The sequence below is a fragment of the Ylistrum balloti genome, unplaced genomic scaffold (assembly GCF_031769215.1).
Source record: "Ylistrum balloti isolate Yb309-2 unplaced genomic scaffold, AGI_CSIRO_Ybal_v1 Utg369816, whole genome shotgun sequence".
Taxonomy (NCBI): domain Eukaryota; kingdom Metazoa; phylum Mollusca; class Bivalvia; order Pectinida; family Pectinidae; genus Ylistrum; species Ylistrum balloti.
Window position 1 is genome coordinate 648,432 of NW_026781986.1, and position 21,885 is coordinate 670,316.

Here is a 21,885-nt window from a genome sequence, read left to right on the forward strand (position 1 = left end):
ACGATCAGTTTGTATCATCTGGTGCCCCGTGTTTAACGAATGATGAATGTAAATGAAGGTGTTTTTGTAGAAGGATACAATAGCCTTATCAATGTAAGTAAATAATAAGTAACATTAATTTCTATTTTTTATTGAAATCACACTTGAACTTTGACCTAAGTAATGATAATCTTTAACATTACAATGTTATAATATTTGACTTTTATATACATTTTAATTACTTCCAAAGACCGCTCACCCCAGTTTATATCAAACACTGACCTTCACTTGTATTGACATCTCACCCTAGTTTATATCAAACACTGACTTTCACTTGTATTGACCTCTCACCCCAGTTTATATCAAACACTGACCTTCACTTGTATTGACCTCTCACCCCAGTTTATATCAAACACTGACCTTCACTTGTATTGACCTCTCACCCCAGTTTATATCAAACACTGACCTTCACTTGTATTGACCTCTCACCCCAGTTTATATCAAACACTGACCTTCACTTGTATTGACCTCTCACCCCAGTTTATATCAAACACTGACCTTCACTTGTATTGACCTCTCACCCCAGTTTATATCAAACACTCACCTTCACTTTAATGGTGGTCCTTCGCTTTAACCATTTTTCTCTAGGAAGACTGACAGATTCTGGACTGACTGTCAGACGATCCAGATCTTTATCCATATCCAAATTGAGGATGTCATGGCGTAAAATCTGTAAAACAAAATAAAACAATTCATCCAAAAGCAGCAAAAATTTACATTTGTCATAATGGTGTCATCAGGATACATCCTGTTCCCTTGTGCATTCTGAATCCTAATGTATTTGATGCTCATTAGGGTCTGTTGTATACTCATTTGAGATCATGTGACATTACTAACTTGGATTAACCTAGATTTACATGACAAGTGTTGTTGATGAAGCAGAAGATGCTTACTCTTCTGGAACACTTGGTCTTATCTACTTTGTATTTTTTCACATGCTTTCTCTTCTGGAACACCTTGTCTTATCTACTTTGTGCTTTTTCACAAGTCTCTGTGTAAATATTTCTTTTGTTCATATTTTCTCTGGTTTTATTATATTTGACTTTGACTTATGTTATAAACAAATTTCACAATTTTTTTTCCTGTCAACTCATACATGTAATTATAGTTTGATCCTTTAAAGTAAAACCAATAACATTGATTATTAACCATCTGGTGCCAATACGCCAGGTAATGAAATAGAATTTACAAGAGGAGAAAGCCAGTACCGCTTACATACTGTGTAAATGTAACATATGATTTGAAGCAGGCCTAACTTTCAACATAACAACATCATGCATTTGAACATATGCTTTCTTCAGCATTTACGACAAAATAATTCATTACACAGAATTTTCCATCTTACAACTTTAAGAACAACAAATGATAAAATTCAAAGCAAATCATATAACTAGAAAATCCTCAAATATATTTGACCTATTACAAATATTCAGCACTGTCCCAAGATTTCCAAGATGACATGTCCCAAAAATAAAAATCTTTCACTAATAGATGGTCTTAACCAAAATTAGTCAAAATGAGAAAATATTTTAGATATTTGCCTCCATGTGCCTAATTCTAGGCCCTGCCTATCTGCCCTCAGTTTGGGTTGAAACTCACTACGATTCCCATTTACCTATGGATGCTTTTGACAAAATCTTATCTAAATACATTATGTTAAAGATTTAACCCCAAATTCTAATTCTGTCCTTCTGGCCAGGGTTTATACAAAATAGGAGTTCTTTTCACCCCAAAATACCTTACCTGTTTAAGTAATCACTATATTCACCCCCAAAGAATACCTGTGTAAGTAAGCTGTAAAACACTATCTTCACCTAAGAATACCTTACCTGTCTAAGTACAAAGGCAGCTACATCTGAAGATTCCCAAAAACTGGAGTGGAAGAGATGGGGCAAGGCTGATGTAGGGAAGGAGTGCAAGACTTCTGGACAGTAGAGGGTGAAATCAATACGCTTATTTCCCCACCACTTACTAGTCACTGAAATACAGAGGTCACTCAAGGTCAACAGGCTCTGGCAACATCATCATGTGATATTTTCATGGTCATTCCAATATATAAATAAAGCTTAATTTTCTTTATGGACAACTTTCCCAAATTCTGCCATCTAAAGAAGTCAATTGAATTCAAATAATGACTTGTGCGTAAAATTTGGTACAGTATGTATATTGATATAGTTATAAGTTGTAAAAATACACCAGCTATTGTCGACGCCATAGACAAATTTTTCTATTTTTCTTTTGGTTTCCCTTTTTGGGTTCGCTTTTTGTTTTTTTTCTCATCAGAGAATGCAAGTTCAAAGGTGAAGATTTTTGGAGTTGGTGATATCATGGTAGGTCTATATAGGAACTGTCAAAGGTAACACTGATTGGTGCTCACCGTTTGTGATACTGCACACCATGGACTCTCCAAGGCCAGAGATCTGACTGACCACACTGGACACGCTGTTTTGTCGCTGGAGACTAGGTCCTGTGGAACCTCGACGATTATTGATAAACAGTGACAAGTTACTCTGTATCGTCTCCACTGTAACAGAACAAAGAGTCAGAAATTTGATGTAGTTTTATCATTATCATATAATTCAGACTTAAAGAAAAGATGAATTTATCGATACTTAAATTGTCCTGAGAAAAGCAAATCAAAGTACACTTTCGTTATCGAATGAAATTGCATGATGGGTATTCAGGCCCTGAGATAATCTTCACACGGCTTTTTCTGGCCTGAATTAATTTATAATAATTGACAATTCAATTTGACCACATTCTTAAAAACAAGTTTTTGATCAAATAACATATGATAATTAAAGCAATTAATGTAAATTAGTTAAAAAAATAACTAACCAGTGCATCATCAGGAATTAACGGTTAATGAAGAGTTTGGGTAAACCTAGTATACACCACAAATAAACCTACACACTGTATGATCTCGTGCCTGTTTGATGTGATTGAACATTCCAACTTTATCACTATTCTTCAATCCCTCTAAAGGTGTACAAACAAGGGATAATACTGAACCGCCGATTTGAAATCAGAGAAACAACAAATCTAGTTTTATCCCTGAATTGAAAACTTACCTCAACATTAAACTATGTAACAGGATCTACCAGTCAACCATGGGTGGTAATTTTATAGGTTGGTGGTTATTTGGGGTAAAATAAACAAAAATAAGGAGTCGCAAAGCATGGCATTATCCCCCACAACCAGGTGTAATATCCAAATATTTGTGACATCACTCAAATAAGTACCGCTACTATCACCTGATGATCTAATAATATCGTGAAAGTGCTAGTTAATGCAAAATGTAACATATTCTTTTGTCAATTATCAATTAAATTTCCTTGCATTCAACATTTTATATATATCTTATGATATATAACCTTATAGTAAGAGTTCGTATCTTGATGTAGATCCTGTGTGTTTGACTTCTGATATTTGAATAGAGCTTGGTATTGTCCATGAACAAATTTATGCAACACTCTATAAGCTCAGCAGTAATACAATAAGTCACAAGAAATCAAAAAAATTTGATGTTAACAGAAAAAAAGATAAATAATAAAATGTCCTCGATAAAAAAGGCACATCTAGGGCACTAACCTAATACCTAGAGAAAGTTATGTGGAGTTGTATGGAATGCTTTCAAAGTTGAAGCCCAGAAAGGAAAGTTAACACTAATTATGTGTTTTTTGACTATGTTTACATGGTAACAGAAAAAGTTAAAAAAATGAAATGTTGTCAACAGGAAAAGGCACAACTAGGGCACTAACTTAATATATACAGCAAGATTTGTGAAGTTTGAATGGTATTGAAATTTTATTCCGAAAGAGCCCTTGAACAGACAGACTCACTTACCAACATGTATAGGCTCTCCATCCCCGACAGGAAATTTAGTATAGCGTGGCACTTTAATGGGGAAGATGTGTTTAAAGCTACTGTGAAGCATTGGTTCCAGTCGAGCGGCTGTCGGGTCACTTGAATGGATCATATTATACACCTGATGGCATGCTGGGCTGAATGGGCACCCTGTAATAGCAAGAAACTTTTTGTAAAACATTGAATGGAGATCAATATTTATTTATAGAACAAGGAAAATAAGCCAACAGCTATTTACAGATCATGGAGAGTATATCAAAGTCTATTTATAGACCAAGGAAATTATATAAGTAAATGTCTTCTTAAAGAATATGGCAAGTACATAAGTATTTCTTTTTAGAACAAAGAAAGTATTTCAAAGCTGATTTTTAGAACTCATTAAGAGCATCAATGTCTATTTATAGAACATGGCATATAATCTTTCATACCTATCAAGATCTTTGTATGACAAATCCATAAAATTAAGGTATTAAAACACAGAATTATATCTCTTAAACCAAGCCTGTTCTCAACTCAAAGATTGTTTCACTTCATTTAGTGCAGAAAGATAAGTGTCAAAATGACGCCAATCAAGTTATGTTCTTAACAAGATGAAAGCATTCCCTTCAAGAACTATTCAAAGAAACTGTAAATATTAGTCTTTATAATTGCGTCAATACTCACAATTACGATCATCTCCAAAAAACATTCGACGATAGGCCAGAACTAGTCCAAGGGGTGAACCCAGCATAAAGAAATCCGAGACATCAAAATCAAACTTTACTAGGGAGCCATCATTGTAACTGCCCATACTAGTTCTGCGTCCACAGTCCTCCTTGTCACTTACACTGAGGTGGGTATGCTGTGGACGTACATTAGCAGAACACTGACGTCTCAGCTTGCACTCTGCAGGTCCAATATCACTTTTACTAAGTTGTTTCTCACTCAAACCTGCAGATGATAAGCACAAATCTGGGTCGCTGTGACTCAGTTGTCTCAAAGATTCTAAGTTTGTATTTCCAGAGTTCTGAGCGTTCTCTGGCCTGAGGTTTGATGATTCTGGCTGAGCGTCACGTTTGAGAGTGGAGTCTTGGTCCTGCTCTTGACGAAGAGTTGAGGAGTCAGGGTCGTTGAGGCTACAATGACTATCAAAGGTACTGAGGCCACGGGTGTAGTTTGGGTTTGCTTGACATAAGGCGTCATACCCTAATAAAGATCCCATAGCATCAGCAAGCAGACAGACCTACAAAGAGAAACAAATTTCTCATGAAATTACTCCAAATTTTCATACTAAAAACTCTTCTTCACATAAATCAATTTCAGTAATAAAACAAATTACTGGAGTCATTTTCATAATAACATGTTTAAGAGAAAGAAAATATCTGCTAAAAATAATATGCCCTGCTCAAAATATAAAAAAAACCCATGAATCATAGCTGATGTGAAGTTGAAACATTACCAGTGAAGTGGAAAATAACAGTCACAGTGACCTATTTTGATATCAAGAGTTAGTGAAACACATTGATCCTAACAAAGTCTGATGATGAGTATCAGAGTTAACTAACTTCATTCAAATGATTTGATGCCTTTACCATATTCACAGTAAAAGAAAAGTATAATGAATGTTATAGATTTATCAAAATTGTGATCAAGAAGATTATCCTTGAAATAAACCACACTTAAACACTTGTATAATATGGAAGAATTTTTCCTGGAGGAGAATTTAAGACAAAAAAATGAAAATATCTATAAGAAATGGGTGCCCCAGCCCCATACATATATATGTAACAGTGATGAATTTGCAGAAGTTGTCAAATGTGACCTTTGACCCTTTAACCTTGACCAATGATCGATGTAATTAATAAGATGCTGAACATAATGTTATGATACTATGAGATAATAGAATTAAAATCTTTGAAAAGTTCTCAACATAGGACTTTTATTCAGAAAGGGATCTGCCTGGACTGACAAACCGACCTTTGACTCTTCAGTCTTGACCAATGATCACTCTAAAGTAATAAGGTGATGAACCTAATTTTATGATTTTTTATGAGAAAAATGGGAATCAAATCTGTGAAGATGCTCTCAACATAAGATATTTATCCAGAAAGGCATGCGACTGGACTGACAGAAATAAGTCCCAGATGCAATTCAGGTCATAATAAGATAGAATATAGAAAAACCTACCTGTCCTGTAAATCCTTTACCCTCGTCTGACAACATAAATTCATGATAAATAAGATTGGCCTTTGCGACCATCTTGTTGACATATTCTTGGTAGTCAGGGTTGGAAGTTACAAATAACGAAATGGCACCTAGGGGAACAAACTCTTGTGTCCAAATCACCCCAGTCTCTCCAGTGGTGGGCGAATGTGATTCAAAACTGTATGGACTAACACTGGAAATAAAAGCGAAAATCTTATTAGAATAAAAAACCATATTCATCATGAGAATGTTAAAAGATAATGTTGAAATCAGTTTTTCTCTCTCTTTTTTCTGTTTTTGTATTTTCTTGAAGCACATTGTGGTGATTGGGGAAAGGGCCCTTAAATGTTAATGATAAATGACCTTGAATATATGAATACATTATTCCAGGTAATTTCAAAATTTAATCTGACATGTTGAGACTTCTAAACTGAAGGCAAAGCTTTCTTAACTTAAACTGTTTTGTGCATAAATAGAGTTGACCTGAACACGAAAGACATTAAGGAATTCTTCATAGAACTGATTCATTATTGACTTATTCTATCCAAAACTGACAAGTTGGAAACAACACTTCAGTCTTTGTTCCAAAGATTTGAAAAAAATAATTAACATCCGTTTCATCAAATAAAAAGCAAGAAATTTGCAAATAGGAGAAAGACCTTCCTCAATTCTAAATTTCCTAACCCAAAACTCAAATATTGCTAATGACCTTTGACCTTTTTTTTTGCAGAGATGTAAAATTGATAAATGCTGTTGTAAATTCCATGCTGACCACTGACCTAAGGTTCATATAATGACTTCAATATGGAACTACTCAGTACTCACCTGGACAATATACTGAGGGCCTCAGTACAAATCTGAGGACAAGGGACGAGACGGAACGCGATGTGGCCAAGAGCTCCTGGGTAATTATTACGTATCACAGTTTCAAACGTCGACTTGATCATGTTGAAGTCAACTCGCTTGGAAGCTTGCTCAAGGTTACTGGAGTCCAACACACTTCCTATTCAAAATCACAAACATGAATGTGTTTATATAATCTGTTCCACTTTGAAAGGCACACTACAATTCATGAAAAAGCATCTAAGTTCAGTATATAAGAGGATATCAAATGGTGTCCTATTCAATATCATATATATTTCATGCTTATCTATATTTTTAACAAGTGTGAAGAATTCTTTGATGTCAGAGAGTTTGATGTTAAGCTTGACAAAAAGATGATGCCATTGGTGAATTTCAATGTAGTGACTAGAATGCATTGCTCTGATTGATCAAAAGTATGAAAGTTTATTCGTATCACCATGAAGTAAGTTTTTATCAAATTGATAAATCCTATGATTCACTAGCATAAATGTAATAAAAAACAAAATTCAAACCCTATAAGTAGAAGCCATCTAACTTTGTAACTTGATACTTATTTATTTTATTTATTGGTTCTGAAGAAGCCCATATGTTGCGGGCGTAACTGGTAGACAATACAATAAATTATCATCTCGGAACCCTTAGCTTGTTGCTATTGTTTCTTAATTCTTAGTTCCTACTATTTTGCAATCGCCCTGCATACCTGGAGGTATCCAAGCAAGGGGACCTCAGAACCCATCTAAACTTTACTAAAAGCACGGCGTTGGCTCTACATCCTTTTTGATGTTTTTATTTAAATGGATATGCCGCACAAGTTAGTTATTGAATGAAATCATCAACTTCGATTTTTATGGAAATCATACACCTCAATTTACCATTTAAACAAACATATTTAATTTCTGGAAATGCTTTATAGATCTAGCTAGATATATTTACATTTTTTTATCCTAACATTAGATTTAAAGTCATTAGAATGAGTTCTTAAAGTAGAGTGAGAGGTTTTGCAACTTGGATGGAATATCCCTTCGACAGTAAAACCTTGATTTCCTGTAAATCTACTGCTTATTCAAATTATTAAGCAAGATTTCAGATGATAAAAAAATCAAAATATCGATCACTGCAGAGTGATCAATGGCCAAACTCTCTTCTTGGGAGCTGAAAGCCTGTACAATAATTTCTCCCTCAAGGAAGACCACAGGACCAACATATCTTTGATTTAAAATTAGGGACTTAGGTTATCATCAAAAGATATTAAAATATTAATTTTGATCCTGATATATATTTAGCCATAATACACTGCTCGGCTAGAGAGAACTACTCTTGAACTTGATCAGTTGTGCGTTAAGACTAGTAAGACCTTATTATAAAATAATGGCCTTTGCTTGATAATGGTTTGCAAGGTTACTGAATGGCAAAGATGTTATTAATTCATGTTAAACTTTGAACAATGAGGATGAAAAACATGTTCTATGAAATAATATTGATTACATTATTAAATATATTACAAAGAAAATGAGATCCAAAATCCAGTCTGGTGGATTCAGTAATATCGTCGACCTCCTAGGATAGATTTCTAGTGGAATACAGGAGTCCAGTTCAAAGATGTGTTAACAGTAAGTGTAGAGTACAAGACAAAATCCATAGGGAGAAATAGAACTGTTAAACTGCCTAGTATGCCAAAACATGTCAACTATTAAACAGTCCTCTATATATTTGCTATTTAAATATATTGATAATACCATTGCAATAATACCCTAACTGAACTAACCTCCATGAAGCACCAGAAACAAGATGTTTGATTTACAACCAGCCGAATGAGGCGGAGATGTCTCTTTCTCCTGCTGCCGGTCACCATGGTAATGCATTTTATACTTTGTCAGGCGACGCTCAAATGGAGAATCTGAAAATAAGGCAGATGTCTGTTATAACTCATTGAAATATTTTATTTACTTAAAATAATAAAAAGTGATAACAAGAACTGTTTCATGCCAAGCAAATGGATGGACGACAGATCATGGACACAAGGGAATTTGAACAGCCTACCATCTGATGTTATTGGGCAAAAATATCACTCATACATTCAACATGTTTTAAAAGTTATAAATCAACAAAAGGGAGATCACTCTAATTGATAACATGTATTAACAACACAAGTAAAAAAGAACAGTCAACATTAAAAACATCTCATGTGATACAGCATTGATAAAACAAAGCTTTGCACTTTGAACTCTGATCCCAAATGATACTTTTGACATTTGATCTTTATCTATTGAGCCGGAAACCTGACTTACCATTAGGATCAAAGGACATGGTGGACACAGCATCAGAAAATTCGTCGTTACTGTTGATGAGTTCGTTGGATGAAGATCGAACCATCATAGCTCCTTCAGACTCTTCTACAACAAAAAAGTTGAGAGACTTTTTAACAAAGTAATTACAGCTCCACAAAAAGTCACTGTGACCTAATTATTACCTGACCTACAAACTATTATATCTTCCTACAAACAGATTGCTTATACTTTGTTTAAATTCAAGATTTTTTTTCAAATCACTGAATCCTTGTTTTCACAAGTACTTCAGAATGTACAAAATGTAATATCAATATGTCCTTTAAATATCACAATCAGTTGTTTGATATCAATATCTTCATCTTTCAAAATATTTTCCATGAAACCAATAAATCAATAAGTATGTTTTAAAGAATATTAATTATCTTTTTCATAATATTTTCAGAAAAACTATGATTTTTATACTGAACCTGATTATTTTTTACTTAAATTATTTAAATGATATCTTATAAAACTTATAATTACATTCCGGACCCTGAAAAGCAAGATATGCAAATGACACCTGCAAAAGGTTAACAAATTAGCCATGCTTTATTCACTAAGTGGAGCACAACACACAAACCAAGGATACACTAATTGTATGAATTTAAACCCATTATACTATTTTGTACTTTTTTTAATTTCAAAACAGATTGGAAATGTTGTTCCATACCTAAAATTGTATAAAATATTTCATTTTTTTTTTATAAATTTTTCACAGATAAGCAAAAAAAAACACCTACTTTTCAGTAATAATAATGTTTATGAAAAAGAAATTTTAACAGATTCTTCAGATTACTGTGACCTATCCTCCTTTTCATGTACAATTAATTTCCACTAATTTTTTGATCAAAACAAGTTCAAAATATTGATTTTCCCAAATTAAGACAGGACTGATAAACAAGGATTATGGTTTATGACAGTTTCTTTCTTCATAAAAAAATCATTCTAAGCATTACAAAGTAAAGTTTTCTTTTCAAAATATATATTTAATAAAAGATTAATGAACACATGTCAAGCATCAAAAGAAGTAAATTTTCTGAGGGGTGAGATTTAAGTATTTTTAATTATTACGAAAAGGAGAAATTTCCAGGATATTTGAAACTGAAGAAAAATCTTCTGGAGAATGTTCTTTGGAATTTTGAATACTGTATATTTACAGCTGTAAGTCTAGAATTAGATTGTGTTACTGAAGATAGAAAGACAGATAGATGTTTATACATAATCATTACAGCAGTTTCTAGCTAATAAGATATAGACAACTACTACTTAATTTATCATACATATGATATATTTCAGTGAATTTCTATCTGAGATGTCTCACACTACTGGACATACAGGTTAATGTTATTTCTTAAGTAAAGAAAATCCCTTGATGTATCTTAATGATATAATTCTAAGTCACATAAGAAAATTGGTATGGAAGAACTTCCATTGTTCCATTTTTTTTTTTTTTTTTTGAGAAAACCAATAAAATTTTAATCAATCATTAAGTCATGAAGAGAGACACCATATGTAATTAGCTAAACAAGAACTGAAGCTTAAGATTGTTTTTCATGATCCCTGGTTCATAAGATTATAATATATTAATTATGTGTTAATAATTTGATCAAGATCTTTAAGAAATCTCATCTATGCAAAGCATGAAAGTTGTAGTTTCTTCAGTTAGAAATTAATTCCTACTGCTGGATTGATAAGATATATCGGATTAAAATATCTATTTCTTTATTGTTATTATTCATGTAACCCTGGTAAAATACTAGCTGCAATATACTACTCGGCTATAGAGAACTTCTCTTTAGCTCGATTGGTTGAGCGTCAGGCTAGTACGCCAGGGGTCCCAGGTTCGATTCCTAGCGGAGGCATTGAAATAATGTTACATTAAGAAAAAAAATTATCAGGTCATAACTCTAGGCAGCTGAAAACTTTGGGTCACATCACCAAACAATTTTATCACAGATATTATGTTCTATCAGTGCTATCGACTTGGGTCACTGATAAAATCTTCATTACTACATTAATAATCATTGGAATGCTTGAGAAGAAAACATTTTGTTCATCTCTGCATAATAAAAGGAGAATTCCACATTTTGATCTGGTGAATCTAGATGTATATCAGTTCTAGAATACTTCACAATGGTCATGACTGTGCAGTTATCAAAACACTCATATCTTCTACTGGTTTTGTTAAAAGAACTTTTATTCTGAAAACTATTTGAAGTTTAGCAGCGGAAAAAAACCCTTATACTGTATTAAAATTCAGTTTACTGTTAGTTGAGAAAACATGTCAACATCACACATTGGTTATAGGTTTTATCTATGGTCAGCGATTTTGTTTTCTCAAATGGAACACAAAGTTTTTTGAAAAATCAACAATAATTGTTAAGGTATTTAACTAAAAGATGTCACTATATAAACAGATATAAATGAGAATAATGCCAGCCTAATAAAGTACTGTTTTCACGAATATTTTCAAAGTTATGTGATAAACAGAATCTGACATCTGTTTCCACTTTATATGAAATATGTGAAACATGTCACTATGGGTTTTTTTTTTCAATCCATGCCAACAGAGGCTTGGTGAAATTAAATATTCTTAGAAAATCTCAAGAAAGCAAACTTACATACAATCCTCATTCATATTTGTTGTCAGTAAAAAATACCAGAGTTTGCGTACATGAAACTGTTAATTCCACAGTATTACTGATAATATATCTCATGGATAGATGGCAGGTAGGGAAGGGGAGATAACTGGTAGTGATAGGATTCAATATTTACTTGTGTGTAAAATGACACATAAAATTTGGGAAATTCACATTATATCACTTGATTTAAACAAAAAAAAATAATTTAATATCTCATTTCTATTTATTTTGCTTTATTTTTTCACCTTCAATGTATCTTTTTTGCACTAACTAATGATATATGATATTTATAATAAAGCATTCAGATCACCAAGCACAGTATTAACTTGAAATGTCCATTAACCACAGCTAGCACCAATGGAATATATATATTATATATTTACATCAATTAATATCAGAAATTTGTGAATATTTTCAAATGGAAATCTGTTATTGTTATTAAAAGAAAGAAGATAAATTTTAGTACTTGTAGCACACACAAAGGTTAAAGTAAATTAAAAAAAATATCTGTATAGTATATTAAAGACTGTATTGTAAATTACAGTATGGAAAGATACAGGGGAACATATTGCAGTACTTGTATATCTTAGTACAGATATTAAATCAGTGAACTTTTCATCTTAGAGGAAAATTACTTATGAGTTTTTTTGGTAATAATTTAAAAGATAAAATGATCTCCTTCAATGTTTCAGACAAAATGGATGCAAACAATGTTTTTTTTGTTTTTTGTTTTTTTTTTTTTGTCATTGGACTTTTAGATAAAATTCCTACATATACTTCACAGGTAAAATAATATCCTGAAAAGGGAAAACATGACTTGAAAAAAGGTATGAATAGGAAAGATAATATGTGTGTAGAAGTGCTATGTCACCTTAAAGCTTGGTTTCAAACATAATATTGCAAACAGTGCTATGTTTACATTTTAAAAAAATGAAAAAGAAGAAAAAAGGAAATAAAGAATGAAAAATGTTATGAATATACAAAAGATAATTAATATCTTCATTCATATTTCATATCTTAAATGTTCATTGGTTGAGATCTTGGCCAATCAGACCTGTCGTTGTAGATTTACTTACGTTCTTCCTCAGAATCCACATCAGAATCTGACCCAAGGTCAGACGAAAACTGAGAGTCACAAAAACTGGCATCTGGTTTTAAATCAAATTAGAAGAGTGAAAACAGGAATCGGATTGGCTAAGACGAGCCATAGCTACAACTAAAAGTGAAAAAAGGAATCTGCTTGACTTGGTTGAGCCATAACTAAATCTAAAAAAGAAAACAGGAATCTGATTGGCTAGGAGGAGCAAAAGCTTCCTTGAAGTCCAGAAACACAGAATGCTAATAAAATTTGAAAATTATGACAGCAAACACTGATTAATAATTTTGTAATCACTTACAAAATTGTATGTACCAGCTGATAGGATACAGAAAACTAGCAAAAATGAAATTGTATATAGCATATAGCCACAAAGTCAACTTTGAGATCAAATTTAGTCACTAGACCAACTTAAATTGTAGTCAGTGGAGTAACTTGAATAGTGTCTGGTAGATTTATCAAAATATCCAGAAGCCAGTGATAACAGGAAAAACAAAAGTAGATCTCAGTAAAATACAGATGTATTTTTTCTTAGAGATCTACAGAGACAAAGTCATTACCAAAAGAAGAATTTTAGAAATAAAATTCACAATACTTTTTAAATTGGCCTTGAATGATTTTAGAAATAAGATTTCTTTTTATTCATTTCATCTATTTTTTTTTCTGGTTATGCCTTGTGAGATGTCCATGTTTCTTTTTTGTTTTTGCCAAAAGAAATTAACCATTCTTCTTTTATTCAGAATAGACTGATTTTCAAAAAACTTACAGATCTTTTACATTTGACATAAGATGATTTTAAAAAGAAAATTCACAATCCATTTTGCTTAAGCCTAAGCTAATTTTCGAAAGGAAATTCATTTATCTTTGGTTAAGCTCTTTTTGGTTTAGCCTGGAATAACAATTTTCGAAATATTCTTTCTGGTTAAAAGTCATGAAAATTTTTTAAAGCAAAATTCACATTCTTTTTTTAATTCAACCTAGAATAATTTTGGAAACAAAATTCATGGTCTTAAACATATCTTTGACTAACATTATTTAAAACAAGTTATACTTAATTTCAATGATTAGTGAAGGAAAGTAATGTATAATAAAGTAAAGCAAAGAGTTAAGAGATATAAAAGAAATAAACAGTATAGATTCCTGATAATAAGTGAATATTATACAAAGATATATATATAATTGAATACATGGGGATATACAGCTCCAGAATATTCCTGATAGAAAACATTGGGATTTACAGCTCCAGAATATTCCTGATTGAAAACATTGGGATTTACAGCTCCAGAATATTCCTGATTGAAAACATTGGGATTTACAGCTCCAGAATTTTCCCGATAGAATACATTGGGATTTATAGTTCCAATATCGAATGTAAAAAGCATACAGAAATAACAGATAAAGGGTATATAAGAAAAGGAGACATAGGTATAGCATATATATATATGCTATGTATATGTAAACAAAAGGATAAATGCTTACAGTGAAATATGAATTTTTGATCTTTTATCTTATATCTATAACAAATATCATATTAATCACCAGGAAAATGACTTATTTTCGAATAAATTTCAAAATCATTTCATTTTTCATTTCATATTCCATTATGATTGGTATAGAGTAACATGCAATTATCATATATATATTCTCATGTTGGAACCATGCAACTATGAATAATTCTGGGAAGGCCATATCCAAAAAACTATTTCATCTTAAATATAGTTATTTTCAACTTCAACAAGAATGAATAAATATCAATAAACAAAAGAAATTTCTATAGTTGTGTCTAAGATAAACATTCAAATAGTATATACAAATATTCAAATACCAAAAATGTCAAATGAAGCAGAATTATCTCTCAGTATGGTTACACACCAACAGATAGAAAATGACAAGAGTTATCTGCCCTTAACTTCAAATTCCACAAATGCAGACATTTTATCTTTTTCTTTTATTTTTTTTCTACTTTCATTGTTCTGTGGTTTAAAAAGGAATATTTGTTTTGTTAGAATTAACAGCATAATTTTAGTTTGCAGATGTAGACTTAAATAATAACATTTTAAACAATTAATCATTATATGTTAATATTCATTATGTAATATGAAAATGCAACACTTGATTTTGCAATTAATATTAATTAGTCTGTATCATTGAAACATTTGTCAAAGCCTTACACAAATAAAAAAAATGCAGAAAAAGAGAAAGAGAAACGATGCATGTTTTTTCTTTTAGAATTGTATTTTTGGTCTTATTTCCAAACAGTCAGAATTAAATCCATATAAAACATGTTACACTTCACGACACACATGCAAGGAATTTGTCACCACAACAGAACAAGCACAGTGAAGAAAAACTGGAAGACCTGGCAAATCTAACTCACACATCCAATCAATATATCTTCAGTTTGATGAAATCATCAATAAAAAGATACTGATATTATTTTTAATGAAAAACAACAGGAATATTTTAACAGAATTAATTAGACCTTAAAAAAATAATAAAAAGGAAAATTGATTATTTTTCACAGTTTTCAATAAATGTTTAAAATCATTCAATCAAGAAACCACTATTTTGATGTTTCATTGCTTTCAAATAAAACAACTCTCTTGACCACACATTCAAAATCAAATGTTACCTTTTCCATTTTGCTAAAATACCTGAAATAGAACCAATATTATGACCAAATTATACTTGTACCTTTAGCATCATAGAATTCGTCCTCTGACTCCGAGCTTGATTCCTGAAGTCGCTCTAAACTTTCAAATATCCGGGAAGCTGATATATCTCGACTGTTAGTGCCTGAGAAAGTAAACAACTTTTATACATCAACTACTGTCATAACAGTTGTAAAAAACAAAAGCTTGAAAAAATATGTATCACTCACATGGATATTACAGAGAGAACAACAAAATGATTTATTACAGAAACTGGTACATGGATATTACAGAGAGAACAACAAAATGATTTATTACAGAAACTGGTACATGGATATTACAGAGAGAACAACAAAATGATTTATTACAGAAACTGGTACATGGATATTACAGAGAGAACAACAAAATGATTTATTACAGAAACTGGTACATGGATATTACAGAGAGAACAACAAAATGATTTATTACAGAAACTGGTACATGGATATTACAGAGAGAACAACAAAATGATTTATTACAGAAACTGGTACATGGATATTACAGAGAGAACAAAAAAATGATTTATTACAGAAACTGGTACATGGATATTACAGAGAGGATTTATTACAGAAACTGGATGGATATTACAGAGAGAACAACAAAATGATTTATTACAGAAACTGGTACATGGATATTACAGAGAGAACAACAAAATGATTTATTACAGAAACTGGTACATGGATATTACAGAGAGAACAACAAAATGATTTATTACAGAAACTGGTACATGGATATTACAGAGAGAACAACAAAATGATTTATTACAGAAACTGGTACATGGATATTACAGAGAGAACAACAAAATGATTTATTACAGAAACTGGTACATGGATATTACAGAGAGAACAACAAAATGATTTATTACAGAAACTGGTACATGGATATTACAGAGAGAACAACAAAATGATTTATTACAGAAACTGGTACATGGATATTACAGAGAGAACAACAAAATGATTTATTACAGAAACTGGTACATGGATATTACAGAGAGAACAACAAAATGATTTATTACAGAAACTGGTACATGGATATTACAGAGAGAACAACAAAATGATTTATTACAGAAACTGGTACATGGATATTACAGAGAGAACAACAAAATGATTTATTACAGAAACTGGTACATGGATATTACAGAGAGAACAACAAAATGATTTATTACAGAAACTGGTACATGGATATTACAGAGAGAACAACAAAATGATTTATTACAGAAACTGGTACATGGATATTACAGAGAGAACAACAAAATGATTTATTACAGAAACTGGTACATGGATATTACAGAGAGAACAACAAAATGATTTATTACAGAAACTGGTACATGGATATTACAGAGAGAACAACAAAATGATTTATTACAGAAACTGGTACATGGATATTACAGAGAGAACAACAAAATGATTTATTACAGAAACTGGTACATGGATATTACAGAGAGAACAACAAAATGATTTATTACAGAAACTGGTACAACATCAATGATTATTTAATATTCAAGAGGCCTAGAGGACCTGTATTGCTCACATTGATATTAGATTGCATCATGTTAGCATGACCAATGCACACACCATGTTTCATGGTGATTGCTTAACTGTGGGCAAAGTTAAGCTCTTGCCATGGAAGGATGAATGGACAAAGCAGCCACTATATGTTCTCCCAAAAATATTTGGGAAGCACAATGATCTTTATACAGAAATTAGTACCATATCCATCAATATCTGAGCACTTGTAGTAAACAAGAGGTTCACAGGGCCTGCACCTCTCTCATGGATTTTAAAGTAACAGTAACAAGATAATCTTCCTACAGAAATTGGTATCATATCTACTACCGAGCCAAGTTATATACAAATATGTCAATTCACATTTATCTTCTCCAAATGGGCTTATTGCAGGTTCAGAAAATAGCAGTTATTTGTAAATCTACTCAACTTGAATAGACATGAAGGGGCTTATTACTTCGAATACGATTAATGCCACATAAATACCCCTACAAGATTGTGTAATTAGCAATGAAAATAGCATGTTCTTTTAACAAAGTGGATCTAGATACTGTGAAATCATTCATTTCCATGAGGAATTAATTTTCACTGATTTTTTGGGTACTCTTAATCTACAAATTCACATGTCCACAACCTGATATCATTTGGTAAAGGACATATACTGGCCTGTATTTATCAATAAAATCAAATGCCCAGGAATAAAACATTTTTTGGAAAACAACAAAAATTCAACTCCACAATAATACATAATTTCACAGGTTTTAAATATTGATAATGGCCACAAATACCTGTCTATAAAGGTCACATATTTGTAAAAAAACCTTGTCTATAGTGGCCACCTATACATAAAAAATACCTGTCTTTAGAGGCCATATGTACATAAAATCTACATGTCTATAAAGGTCACATGTACATAAAAACTACCTGTCTACACAGGTCACCTTTACACAAAAAATACACGTCTATAATGGCCACTTGTACATTATACCTGTCTATAAAGGTTGCATGTGCATAAAAAATACCTGTATTCAGAGACCACCTATACTTAACAAATCCTGTCTATACAAGCCACTTGTTTCATTTCCTTATGTAATACATATAAAGCAAACCTCTGTATAAAGATCACCTGTCCATAAAGGCAACTTCTCTCTGCTAAACTGACTTGCATTTACTGATAAATTTGACTACTTTTGACTGACCTGACATAATATCAACAGACTTTAATTACCTTGTGACCTTGACCTTGAAGAATTGGAGAAGGACTGTCTATGTGACACATTAGAATTTGGATTAATGGCTTCCTCCACAACTTGGTCATTAAAATGTTTGCCACATCCAATCTCCTGATTGGAGACAGATACAGGAATTTTCGGTCTGACATTAATATTTATTTCAATCTCATTTTGGTTTTCCTCTTGCAGTTCATCATCTTCGTTGTGGTTTGTGGTGGCAGCCATTTTGGCAGCAAGAGCCAGTTGTGTTTCAAGTTCTAACTGTCGAATGTCACTGAGTTTGAGTCCAAACCATTCATCTTGCCAGCACCATGCCTGTCTGTGAGCGCGAAGCATTGTTTTCCGCAGACCTACAAAAAGGTAGAATTTAGTGATTTTTCAAACACTACTTAATGATAATATGTACCCATAATAAACATTTTTTTTAATCGAAAATGAACCATTGTGACCCTTGACCCTTTAAATTTGATCACTGACCATTATGTTATGGCACTGTTTGGTAAATATGAACCAAATCTATTGAGAAATTGAGAAGATATCACATTATTTCAGAATGTGACTCAATTTACCTATATCGTGGATAAATCTCTCAATTTTGTTCTGCATGCCCCAGTAACGGAACTCGACCCGACACAATTTATAGGCAGTCATCATTGCCTTGCTTGACCCTTTGACCCTTGACTCCTGACTGTACTCTTCCCACCAGCTGTCAGTCAATGGGCCACGGCCAGTCTTGGATGATCTGTAAAGTTTGGGGTCCTCCTCCTTCTTATAGTCACTACTGGGAAGCTGATCTTTCACTAAATCTATGAAGTCTGTAAAGAAACGTTGCATAAGAATAAGGTATCAGATTAATGATGTTTGGATTGCAAAAATGACATGATCCTTTCAAATTTGTTAGTAATATGATGAGCTGCTTTAATAAGAAATAATGTAATTTTTAAAATTCGAAATAGTGATTTTTGCGCCTCTTTTCGTCAATTTTATAGTTTTACAATTTACCTAATTGTCGTTGTTTTATCTCCCCTGTTGACATGTCAAATACATTTTCTTGTTCCCCACCATCATTGATATATTTTGTTTCAATCTCCAGTAGAAACTTTTCTACAAACGGACATCTGTAGCGGGTTTTAGTGTAAGGGTAGGCATTCCAGGCTTCCTCCTCAACCATGAGAGCAGACTTGGGTAAAATGGCACGAAACCATCCTGTGTTAATACAATATCATGATTTCAAGGCAAAGAAAGATAATTCCAGCTATCAAGAGGATAATAGTCATTTCATAAATTTAAGTAAATGCCTTGAAAACATTTGAAATTGGCAAAGAAATAATCAAACAATGGTATTTGTTTCAGTAACTTTCTACACAAATGTCAAGGAATTTACCAAGCATGATTTAAACCTATTCCGAGGCACCAGAAATGTGATTCAGATTTCAGGGGTGGGCTTATTACTGGACAATGTAGCATTATTGGACTCTGAAGAAAAACGGAGTTGATAACTACTGAAGAACAGGAATTCATGTATATGATAATATACCAAAGAATATCATCAGGCCATGTGACACATATAATCCAATCAGGTATTTGTATTCCTGTATATGACACTAATTTACCTGGCAGATGACTCCCAATGTGATATATTTTATATGTGTATTGACCGTCGCCCCCGGGACCATCAGTATATGGTTCATTAGTCAGGATTTCTACCCCACTGCCTTCCCCATGACTTTCCTCTCGACTCTTTTTCTAAAAAAAAAAAAAAATAGAGGTAAAATTTTTATACATTTCAGTGCAAGCTTTAGTATCAGAATATTCTGCAGTAAGTCTGCAGTATGTTTCTCTGGTAGCAAATCACTACTGTATTATTAGTCCCTTTGTGCTTTTAAATGTTGTATTTCAAAATGTATTATGAATCCATGAGCACATTTAAACATGTTCATAAAACCTGCATTTTTCAAAGATTAATTATTGATTCTTCAGCAATTTCTTCATGCAGTCATTTTAATATATCAAAGTCATTATTACATACATTTGAAATATATCATCAATTTCCGTGTATCCTTGTTAAAGAATCATCAATTCTTGTGTATCTTTGAATGGATATTCCTTATTTTACTTTTATGATCAATTCAGTCAATAACAAATTTCTTGGAATGAAATTTAAGATTTGAAAGTTTTGAACTTTTTTGGCAAGAAGATAAAAAATTTAAATACCATACACCCTTAAGTTTGTTATATTTTAGAGATTTCTTTACCTGTATCATGTAAAGCTGTGCAATGCGGTACTCATCCACACTCATGGGCAGCCCAATGCGATATTCTTTGATTAACATGATGATGGCGATTCAGATCTCCAGACACTACTGTGGGTGAAACACAACTGACACCAGATCTTATGTCAAAATGGCCATGTTTGTTTCTCTACAGCAGTAGAGAATACATCCCTCAAGATACTTCATTCTGCTTCTGAAATTTAAAACCATAATTATACAAGACAATTTAATCAACAAGCAAACACGATGAAAAACTTTGAGTAAATTTGTTGATTATCTTAGAAAAAGCCTTTTAAAATTTTTAATTTAATAGAATTACCAGTAACAATTCCTACTCTTGTGAATATTTAATATACGATTAAAAATATTCAGCTTTATTTAAGTCAAACCTAGTTCTAGTTATGCAAATGGCAAAAAAAATGGACATTCTCCTTATTTAGATCTCTGAGTATCCAGTCTATAAGCAAATACTCTCTACTATTAACAATTTTTTGTCCAGCTCCCATACAAGTAAGTACATGTATCAGTGATGAATTTGCAAAACTTGTCACTTGTGACCTTTGACCTTGTAACTTTGACTGATGAACCTTAATATGACAAGGTGAAGAACATGATGTTATGATTCTCTAGGGCAAATATGGACCAAATCTGTTTAGAAGACAAAAAATTGATTCAGAGCAGGACGGGATACAATAATGAATATGGATCACAGAATAAAAGTAACAGGGGCATAAAACTACCTGCATGAAGGTGTATTTTAAGTACTTGCTGGAGCTAGCTTTTTAAAACAGCCAAATTTATCTAAAAGACCATTTATAAAAAAAAGATCACCTGTCTGTAAAGGTCACTGTTTTGGTTCCCTATGTAAAGCAATTTATAGTCATTGAACCTCTATATAAAGGCCACCTGTCTATAAAGACCAATTTTCTTTGCTCCACTGAGTGGCCTCTATAGACAGGTTTCACTGTTGGTAAAGATACTAGTCTGGTTTTTCAATACATTGCCCTATTATGCATTATGAGACAGCTAATGCTTATTCTACATCAATTAGGAAAAGTTTAGTGCTGAAAATGATAAAAAAATGAAAATATAAATGTTTTTAACGTTTTGGTAAAGTACAATGTATAATGTTTCAGCTTTAATCTAAATCTCACACAAAGGAAACA

The 21,885-nt window shown here is 32.2% G+C and overlaps 1 protein-coding gene across 1 annotated transcript in view; it reads right to left on the reverse strand.

Annotated features, from left to right (window-relative positions):
• Positions 1 to 20,779, reverse strand: part of LOC132544957 (protein retinal degeneration B-like) — a 28,440-nt gene extending 7,661 nt beyond the window's left edge. Inside the window, exons 1-17 of the mRNA XM_060208621.1 lie at positions 20,702 to 20,779; positions 20,060 to 20,192; positions 19,449 to 19,652; positions 19,016 to 19,261; positions 18,443 to 18,796; positions 15,714 to 15,815; positions 13,000 to 13,071; positions 9,243 to 9,347; positions 8,720 to 8,851; positions 6,916 to 7,093; positions 6,073 to 6,283; positions 4,986 to 5,128; positions 4,570 to 4,928; positions 3,886 to 4,056; positions 2,417 to 2,563; positions 1,869 to 2,017; positions 584 to 709 (exon numbers count right to left, since the gene is read on the reverse strand). Of these exons, the coding sequence (XP_060064604.1) occupies positions 584 to 709; positions 1,869 to 2,017; positions 2,417 to 2,563; positions 3,886 to 4,056; positions 4,570 to 4,928; positions 4,986 to 5,128; positions 6,073 to 6,283; positions 6,916 to 7,093; positions 8,720 to 8,851; positions 9,243 to 9,347; positions 13,000 to 13,071; positions 15,714 to 15,815; positions 18,443 to 18,796; positions 19,016 to 19,261; positions 19,449 to 19,652; positions 20,060 to 20,192; positions 20,702 to 20,779 (2,910 nt within the window). The remainder of the gene's footprint in view (positions 1 to 583; positions 710 to 1,868; positions 2,018 to 2,416; positions 2,564 to 3,885; positions 4,057 to 4,569; positions 4,929 to 4,985; positions 5,129 to 6,072; positions 6,284 to 6,915; positions 7,094 to 8,719; positions 8,852 to 9,242; positions 9,348 to 12,999; positions 13,072 to 15,713; positions 15,816 to 18,442; positions 18,797 to 19,015; positions 19,262 to 19,448; positions 19,653 to 20,059; positions 20,193 to 20,701) is intronic.
• Positions 20,780 to 21,885: the final 1,106 nt, after the last annotated feature.